We start from the raw sequence: 9,460 nt of genomic DNA, 5'->3' as shown, positions 1-9,460 counted from the left end.
CGACACCTTTCTCCTGAAATCCCCTGGGGGATGGATGGAAGCCTGTGAAGGGAAGAGCTTGATGCCCCCACCACCACCACCCGCAGGTGCTCCACTGACCAGCGGCCAGGATCCCCCTGTTAGCCATGCCCCAGCTTCTGCTGAACACCTCCCTTCTCTGATGGAGAGGTCTGTCCTTTATCCTGGTCCTATCTGCCCTTTGTTTTCTCCAGGAGAGCCCTTCTATGCCTGTCTAAAGCCCGTCCCATGGGCCTTCCTCTGGAGCTCACCTTCCTTGATCCAGCAACTCCCAGTACTCAGTGGTTTCCCGGAGGCTAGGCCTCCCGACAGGCCTTGCGGGATGAAGCCAGGAGTGCTCCCGGAGGCCATGGGGCGGTGTCCTGGAAGGCTGCGTCTGGTGGGGCTGGATGGGAGCCTTGCAGGCCAGTGTGGGGAGAGCCTCCAGCACCCACCACTGTTCTCTACCCAGTCCTGTTGAGCCAGACATCTATTGGGAGCCTGGGGACACAGGAAGGGGCAGGGATCCAAGGTCAGGCAGAGCAAGGAAGCCACAATTCTAATCGGAGGGTTGCCGGTGACATGTTTGCTGTGCCTCCAAAATCAGGCCGTTAGTACCTAGAGGAGCCTGGGCTCGGTGCCCGGAGGGGCCACCAGGAAGGTCCCCCACCTACCATCACCTCCAGCTCCGCGGGTCTCCTCCCTACCAGGCTCAGGTCTGGCCCGCCCCAGCAGGTGGTCCCTCTGGGGGCCACCACCAACAACCCCCTCCAGGTTGAGGGCAGGTATAGGAGCTCAAGGCTTTCCCCAGGGAGGGAGGAAAGAGGCGGGGCGGCGGCGAATGCCGGGGATATAAGGGGCGGAGGCGCGGCTCGCAAGCCCAGCCAGCCCACCATGCACGCCCCCCAGCTGCCCGTGTTCCTCCTGCACGTCTGGTGGGTTCTGCGCCAGGCGGGCGCCGCCACGGTGGCCCCGGTGCCGCTCCGAACGCGGGTACAGCCCTCGTCGCCGTCCCCTCTCGCGTACATGCTGAGCCTCTACCGGGACCCGCTGCCCCGGGCGGACATCATCCGCAGCCTGCAGGCTCAAGGTAGGCTGCGCCGCCCCGCCAAGCAGCCGGGGACCTCGGGACTGCGGAAGGGCGCCTGGGCGAGTTGCGGGCGGGCGGTCCCGGGCTGGGGACGCCACCGCTGAGGGCGCACCAGGCTGGGAGCGCGCTGCCGGGGTCCGGCTCTGGGATGCTCGGCGTCGGCACTGGCTGGGCGCGCGGGGTCGGCGGGTGGAGGGGTTGTGGCATAGGAAAGGGCCCGGGCGGAAACCTTCGCGTTGCGACTCTTGCTTTAGAGTGGTCAGAGCACGGTGCGGGAGGGTGGGAGGCCGACTGGGCCAGGGGACCACGTGGGCTTGTTGAATTACGTAAGCTCCCGTCTCCTCGGCGTCCGATTCCCTGCAATGGGGACACCAGTACCTACCTCCCTTAGAATACAGTGGTGAGCGCTGGATGACAAAACACGTAACAACAATTAGCACGAAACCAGACGTAGTAATAAATGGTCGTTATTATTGCTACATACATTTTGCGGATTTCTTTTCCCGCGTCAGGGTGAATGGGTGCGGGAGTCTGGCGCGGTGAGAGTCTCAGGCTGACTGCGAGCTTCAAAAGCCAGTGGGAGCATGTAACATCAGGGATTAGAGTTCCGAGATCCTGGAGGAGAGATGGGGTGCCGCGAAGTCGGGAACTGAGACAGGCTTGGGAACTCGAGTCCAGACTGGGAAGGGGTCAGCGTCCTGAGTGATTCCGGTTCGGAGCCTAGGTGTGGATGGGAGGAAGCCCTCAGCGACCATGGTGATTCGGGAGGATCACTCGGAAAGGGCTGGGCGTTCCAGGTGTCGGGTGCGACAGGCCGGTGGGTCCCGGCCCGACAGCACTCCCCCGGGGTCCCCTTGCCCCTTGCAATCCACATCCTGATGCCTGGGGTTCCCGGCCGCCCTGCTCCCGCCTGTGCCTCCCTCCCCATCTGGGGCCAGACGGCCCTCCCCCACGCTGGGTCGCAATCCACATCCTATAATCTGACCTAATTGGTCACCCGCCAGCCGCTTGTGGTCTGGGGGCGGGGGCTCCTAGCTCCCTGGCCGGCCACATCTGGGGTCAGACAGTTGATGACCTTCTCCTGAAGGGTCATCTGGGGACCAGACTGTGGACACCCGAGGGGCAAGCTGGCTTGGAAATGACTGGAGTGGTCTCCTCAGTTTTTCTACCAGAAAGCTGCGTGCGGGAGGACGCTGGGCAAACGGATGGGGGGTTGCCCTTTTTCAGTTCACTTGTCCTTCTGGAGAGTTCCAGAAGGTTTGTGGGGGTTTGACAGCCTGGGAGACTGGGAAATGGAGTCCTGGTCTTCAAAGCCCGCTTTCCAGTTTGGACTGGGTCCTGTGCATATCCATTGAGTTCTCTAGTTTCCCCTTCAGTAAAGCGGGGGGCTGGCTTTCTGCCTCATTGGTGTGTACACATGGTAAAATATACAGGACCAAATCTACCATTTTACCTCTTTTTAAATGTGCGGTGACATTAAGTACATTCAGTGTTGTGAACTGGCTTTATTTTTTAAAAAGCAGCAAGAAGAGTCTGCCTGGAAAGACAATGGTGGAGAAGGGACATTCTAAATGCCCCTTTCCCTTGGGTTTATCTATAGGCCGCCCCAGGAAAGAGGGTAGTGGGTGTTGGAGTCTAACCAAAGTGGCTTTGCATCTGCCTCTGTCCGTGTTAAAACAGCCTCAGCTTGGGCCTTCAGTTTTCTTACCCCACAAAAACAGTAATAGTGATGGTGACGATTGAAAGAGACCAGGCTTGGATGGGGAAACAGTTAGTGGCACTTATCTTCAGAGCTGGACACCTAGTGTCATCCCCACACTCTCTTTCAGAGCCCCATGTCCTAACTCAGCCTTAGCACCCTGTCTGAAGGAGAGAACCCAAGGGCATGGGCCCAACCAGTTTCTTCTTTAGAACTGGACATGGGTCAAGATTTCACATGGGGCCCGTGTGGCCAACTCTGTTCAGTGCCTGGATCGGTTTCAGGGTGTCTGTGAACCCCCCTCCTGATACCGATCCCCTGAATCCCATTTATTGTACAGGTGGGTGCATTCTTAGCTTGTATCAGGCATCAGTGAACCCCAAAGGATTAGGCACCCCTATCCTAACAAGAACCAGAGCCAGATCTAAAAGAACCTATCAGCACTGTTTCCCAGGGAGCCCTGGGCTAGGGGTGAGCTTGTGGAATCAAAGACTTTTCCTGGGTATGGAGCACTCCATGCACATTGTCCATCCTGGGAACAGATGACTTTGCTCCTTGTCCAGGTCCCTCACTACCTATCCTGACACCTTCATTTCTAACCTTGGCCATCGGCAATAATAAGGAGGTAGTTGACGCCAGCCAACTTTTGCTGTACTTTGGTTGTGTTGGGTAAACACCAATGCATGTTATCTCAGTAAATCCCAACACTCCGTCACTATCTTCCTTTTACCAAGAGGCCTACAGAAGGAAAGTAATCTGCCCAAGGTTCAACGATGAGTGGCAGATTTTGAAGCCTCACAGGATGCACCAGAGCCCCTGGTCTTGACCGCTGAGCTGGAATGTCTTCCTCTAAGAGGCCATTTGTGGGTACTTGAGATAAGACTTGACCAGGAGTTGCTGCAGGTCCCACCTAATTCCCTGGAGGCTAGGGGGTGCTGCAGTGGGCCAGGGAGAATTCTGGCCTCCTCCCCACACCTCTGGGGAGAGTTGCTAGCCAGGGGCCGGTTATTGCCCCCTGCAGGTGCTAATGAGGAGGGAAGTGGAAATGAAGCGAAGGGCAGCTGGAGGTGGGCTGGGAGAGGCTGCCAGGAGACCAAAACTTGTCTGCAGGTTGGATTTCTCACAGAAATTCACTTACCATATGACCAAAGATGCTTCAAAAAAAAAAAAAAGTGGAGGGCACCTGGGTGGCTCAGTCGTTAAGCGTCTGCGTTCGGCTCAGGTCATGATCTCAGGGTCCTGGGATCAAGCCCCGAATCAGGCTCCCTGCTCAGCGGGAAGCCTGCTTCTCCCTCTCCCACTCCCCCTGCTGGTGTTCCCTTTCTCGCTCTCTCTCTCTGTCAAATAAATAAATAAAATATTAAAAAAAAAAAAAAAAAAGGAAACTGTCATGTGATCTGCCCAGAGTGGACTTAAATCAGAGACCATTACCACCCTTGAGATGGGTTCACAAAAGAGTTAGTGTTTCTATTCTAAGGGATGATCCCTGACTTTGATTCAGCAATAAGCCTTCAAGCCTCTTTGTTTCCACGTGGGCTCCTGAGAACGCAGGAATGGATCGGGCACCACCGTTCCTATCGCAAAGAAGAGGAAACCAGGCTTGAAAAAAGTTAAAGGTCACTTTTAGGTGACCTGAAAATCCACAAAAACATGTTATTCCCAGACATCGGACCAAATTAGTCCAGGACTAAAATGAATGGAATGTGCTTCCCCATTCCTTTTCATCCAGTTTGGGTTGAGTTGTCTTGAGGAGGGGGGTGTGGAAGAGGGCCAGGGGCTGTGTGTGTGCTGCGCTGTCTGCCCCAGGTGTGGGAATGCCCCTTGTGGGGGCGGTGTGATAAGCCCCATGTGGGTAGATGAGAAAGCCCCACTGGGTGGCAAACTGCCAGGTCATGCTTAGAAAGCCTGCAGAAGCCTGTGCGTCAGGTTGTCAAGAGCTTCTGAAGTTTCTGCCTCCACCCTTAGAAATGGGTGGAGCAGAGAGGGGCCAATCTTGGCCCCCTGAGGCCCCAAGCCTCACCTTTCCATGATATATGCCCATGAGCTAGACCACCCTTCCCAGGGAGGAGACGGAATCTGGGAAGGTGACTTGCTCAGGGTCACAGGGTGGGTGGAAGCTCAGGGTGTGGCCAGAAAGCAGGGAGGACTCATCCAGTTTGTACCAGTTGTTCTCTAGCTCTCAATCCTCTTGGAGGGAGCTGCAGAACCGTGATTTGCTGTTTGGGCAGATCCAGGTTCATTCTTGGCTGTGCCACCTTGTGCGGGTGATTTAACCTCTCTGAGCCGCAGTTGGAATTGGACCAAAGTAGACTCCACATTCCCAGCACCTAGGGCTGGGGAGAGCATGGAGAGGATTCCTGTCAGGTCAAGGCTCCAGCGTGAGCTCCGGTGGTTGTCAGAGCGATGAGGCTGCAGGGGGCCCCCACTCATCCTGCTTCCTTCCCGGTTTTTTCCCCACCCAGATGTGGAGGTGGATGGGCAGAACTGGACCTTTGCTTTTGACTTCTCCTTCCTGAGCCAAGTGGAGGATCTGGTGTGGGCCGAGCTCCGGCTGCAGCTGTCCCGCCCTGTGGACCTGCCCCCCGGCGTCCCACTCTCCATCGAGATTCTCCACCAGCTAAAGCCCGATGCGGAGCAGGACCCGGCTGACTGCCACGAGCGTCTTCGGATGGACCTGTTCACCGTCCCTCTGTCCCAGGTTACCTTTTCCTCAGGCAGCATGGTCCTGGAGGTGACCAGGCCACTGTCCAAGTGGCTGAAGCACCCCGGGGAGCTGGAGGAGCAGATGTCCGGTTTGGTCGGAGAGTGTCAGCGGCGGGCTCCCACCCCGCCTGTCACCAGCGTGCTCCTGCTGCTCTACTCCAACCTCTCCCCAGAGCAGAGGCGGCTAGGGGGCTCCACCTTGCTGTGGGAGGCTGAGAGCTCCTGGCGCGCCCGGGAGGGACAGCTGTCCCAGGAGAGGGGCCGGCGGCACCGTCGACATCACTTGCCGGACAGAAGCCAGCTGTGTCGGAAGGTCAAGTTCCAGGTGGATTTCAACCTCATTGGGTGGGGCTCCTGGATCATCTACCCGAAGCAATACAATGCCTATCGCTGCGAGGGCGAGTGTCCTAGCCCTGTGGGGGAGGAGTTCCATCCCACCAACCATGCGTATATCCAGGTGCGGAGCCCTGCTAAGGGGAGGGGAGGCCATATTGCCCAATCAATGAGGGGACAGGACTCTGGCTTTGCTGGTAAATTTGTGTTCATTCATTCACCGTTACTCAGGCACCAGCTGTGTGCCCACTCCTGTCCTGGGAGATAATGATAGCCTGTGACACGGTCCCCGGAGGGCCTACGTGCAGTCGCGCCCCCTTAGGTTACCTTGAACACCTTGCGTCCTTAGGCCCCTTTCCTTGCCTTTCATAAAATTGCTTTTGACTTCTCCTTCCTGAGCCAAGTGGAGGATCTGGTGTGGGCGGAGCTCCGGCTGCAGCTGTCCCGCCCTGTGGACCTATACCTGGAGGGTATAGACCAGAAGGCCTCCGCTTTTCCTCAGCTCTGGCTTCTAGGAAAGGAAGTTCAGAATCTGGTCTCTGTGAATAAACCTGGCTTCGATCCCTACATATTAGCTGTGTGGTATTGATCAGGTTGCTTATTCTCTCTGAGCCGGACTGTTCCTGCCTGTAAACAGGGGATGGCAATGCCATGAGACGAGATGGATACCGTGTGTGTACCTGCTGACAGGGGACCAGCATGTTGGATGTTGTATTATCATTTCTAGAAGCCTGTGATTCACTGATGGAAGGAGGGGGTGCGTTAATGGGGGCGTGGTTGGGGTAATCCTGTTCCAGCCACTGTCCTTTTGCTCCCTCAAATGGGAGTTGGACACCGTTATATAGTAGAGAAAGCCCAAGACTACCACTGTGTGCCACGAATCAGCCTAAAGTCTAGAAAGTGGTGGAGGAGAGCAAAGGGAAAATGAGAGGGAGGGGGAACAGAATAGAGCCTCACATGGGGGCCCTGATATTGGGGTTCAGATGCTCTGGGGAGCGCGTGAGCTGAGCTCCTACAAAGGAAGCACTGGTGGGGCCAGAGCCCTCTAGGACCTTTCCTGGGCAAAGGCCTCAGCCTGTCCTGGGACTTTGCTCCCTGAACCTCCCTGCTGCATGATCAAGGGGACCCCCAGAGACCCAGAGAGCCCCAACAGCAGCTCTGACACTGATCCAAAAAGACCTTGCTGGGCCACAGGGACGGGGCGCGGTTCCAGAGTGCCAAGGAATCGTTACCTTTTCTCCCGTTGACTCTCCTTGCCCTTCTCTGGGCGACAAAGCAAATCCCACTAGCATTTCCACATGACTCTCTTCTGCTTCATGTTTCTGGAACTAAACCAGGAGTTTCTTGGAATTGGTATGCACTCGAGGCTAGAACAACAGGAGGACAAGTCCGTTTGCTCCTGCTCTACCCAGATACAGCTTTTAGAATCTTCTCTTTAGCTCTACTTTTTTTTTTTTTAGCAGCCTGTAAAGTTACTTTACATGTAGAGAGTTGTGGATACATTGGCAGGCTGATTCCCTTTATGAGAACCAGGTTCTTCAGCTTTTGTACCAGAAACGGATTTTAACTGACTTTTTTCTCCCCCAGAGTCTACTGAAACGATACCAGCCCCACCGAGTTCCTTCCACCTGCTGTGCCCCGGTAAAGACCAAGCCACTGAGCATGCTCTATGTGGACAACGGCAGAGTCCTCCTGGACCATCACAGAGACATGATTGTGGAAGAATGCGGGTGCCTTTGACGAGATCCTGGTGGGGCCGGATTTGCCTGTACCCTGGGACGTTGGGAAGGTCCTAGAAGACACGAGAACCATCTAATGCAATGAGGAGACACAGAGGGGGAAAGGTTGTTCTGTGTGCTAGACCGAGGAGGAAGGGCTGCCCCCTCGGTAAAGGAAGGCTCTGGGAAATGTGCCTCATACGGAGGCTGCTGTCAGGAGATGGCAGGCTGGTTGGCTGTTCTTCCTGAAGAGACGGTGGTGATCAGAAGCACTAGGGCAAGTGTTCTTTACTTGACTTCTTAACCTATGAATCCCCAGAAATGATAGGCAAAAGGTGGGGCATGTGTGCATTCATCTTTGAGGTGGGACAGGTTACCGATGACTTTTATGTATTCTCAGAAGGGGTCTTGGACCAGCCCTGTCCCCCCCCCCGCCCCCCCGCCCTGGCAAGATGAAGTTCACTGTGTTAAATGAAAAACAGTTTCTCTCATTGTCTCCGGCTGGTTTAGGGTAGCCCCGCCCCCCCCCCTTTCAGGCTGGCGGGTGGCAATGTGCTGGTCTTGTCCAGAGGCTCCCCGGAGTGTGTCTCTGCTAATGATGTGCACAGACACTACAACCATTGTGAAGTCCTCCCAGGCCAGCTGGTGCCTTTGAAGGGAGAGGCAGGAACTCCCCCAGAGAGCTGGCCACGGTGCACTCCAGGAGTGGAGCCCTCGGGCACCCCCCCAAACCCCCCAACCTCCCCTACCCCCCGTCAGCCTGCTTGGCAGACACAGTCCGAGTCTATTAAAGTTGGTGACAGTTCTCCTTGGTCTCTCATTGTGTGCTGTTAATGAGGCCCCGAGCTTCCCATCCAACAGGGGTGAGGGCGGCCTAGGACTTGGGTTATGGTCACAGCTGAGCCACTAAGAAGCTGTGTGGCCTCAGGTAATTCCTTGCTCAGCCTCCTTCTGTAAGGTGTGAATAGGAGGATCCTGTTGGCCACCTGTAACCTTATCAGCAGGCCTGACGTCATGGACTGTCCTCTGGGCCTTATCCCTGTCTCCCTCTACAGCTTACGAAGCCTGCTGAGCCCCGGGGCCTGCTGTACCCCTCTCTTGAACCTTTATCAGCCCTTCTGTTGCTCAGGGCTTGAAGTCTGGCTTCGTTTCGGGTTCCACCTAGCCGCCCAGTAGAAGGAACCCCAGCTTTTTTGTGGGAAACTCTGCATCACAGCACCTGAGCACGGCTTTGCCTTTTGGACAAAAAGACCCCAAAGGCAGGAATCCTGTTTTTCTTTTAGCTGACCTCATAAAGCGTTGCCGGAACAGGGGCTGTTTCTGTTTGGCAGCAGGGAGGAGGGGGGCATTCTAGTGCGATTGCGGGGTCTACGGTCTTTCTACCCCTGCTCCCCACCAAGAAGCCGGTCAGCTTGTGCTGCCTCTATTCAGAGGAAAGGATGCATGAAGTGCTAGGAGAAGGCTTAGAAAAATGATCCCATCATGTGGGAACCTGTCCTGACATGAGATGTGACTCGACTGTAGTGACAGCTGAATCAAGTTAGCAATCCTGGCCTAGGCCAAGGTTGAAGCTAGAGCCAGGTCCGGGCTTGAGAAACCTCAGTGCCCTGATTCGGCAACCAAGCCATTCTGGCCTCTGGCTGCTCCTTTCCTGGGGTGGAAACAGAACTGCCCTCGCCATGATCCCAAATCACAATGGGATTCTGCCCGCTGACTCCATTCAGAAAAGAGCAGAGCTGGGGAGCCCCTGTAAGGCCAGCTTTTTATCCCACCCAGAGGCCCAGGGCCTGACCACACAGCTAGGAGGCACTAGGTCAAGACCACAGCTCTGGTCTCGGGAGCCCCAGGGCCCTATCCTTGACAGTAGCTGGAGGTTTTTGCTCCCCTACTTTGGGGTCAAGGCCTTTGGAACCGAACATC

At 56.0% G+C, this 9,460-nt stretch overlaps 1 protein-coding gene across 1 annotated transcript; it reads left to right on the top strand.

Moving 5' to 3' along the window:
• Positions 1-890: 890 nt before the first annotated feature.
• On the top strand, positions 891-8,318 carry NODAL (nodal growth differentiation factor). Its single transcript, XM_044239692.1, has 3 exons — positions 891-1,087; positions 5,249-5,946; positions 7,410-8,318. Exons 1-3 carry the CDS (start codon positions 892-894, stop codon positions 7,560-7,562), a joined length of 1,047 nt encoding a protein of 348 aa, XP_044095627.1. The 5' UTR covers position 891; the 3' UTR covers positions 7,563-8,318.
• Positions 8,319-9,460: the final 1,142 nt, after the last annotated feature.

This window comes from Neovison vison, chromosome 2, assembly GCF_020171115.1.
Source record: "Neovison vison isolate M4711 chromosome 2, ASM_NN_V1, whole genome shotgun sequence".
NCBI classification, from domain to species: Eukaryota; Metazoa; Chordata; class Mammalia; order Carnivora; family Mustelidae; genus Neogale; species Neogale vison.
The sequence above is the reverse complement of the archived record's forward strand: the minus strand, read 5'-3'. Positions and strand labels throughout refer to the sequence as shown.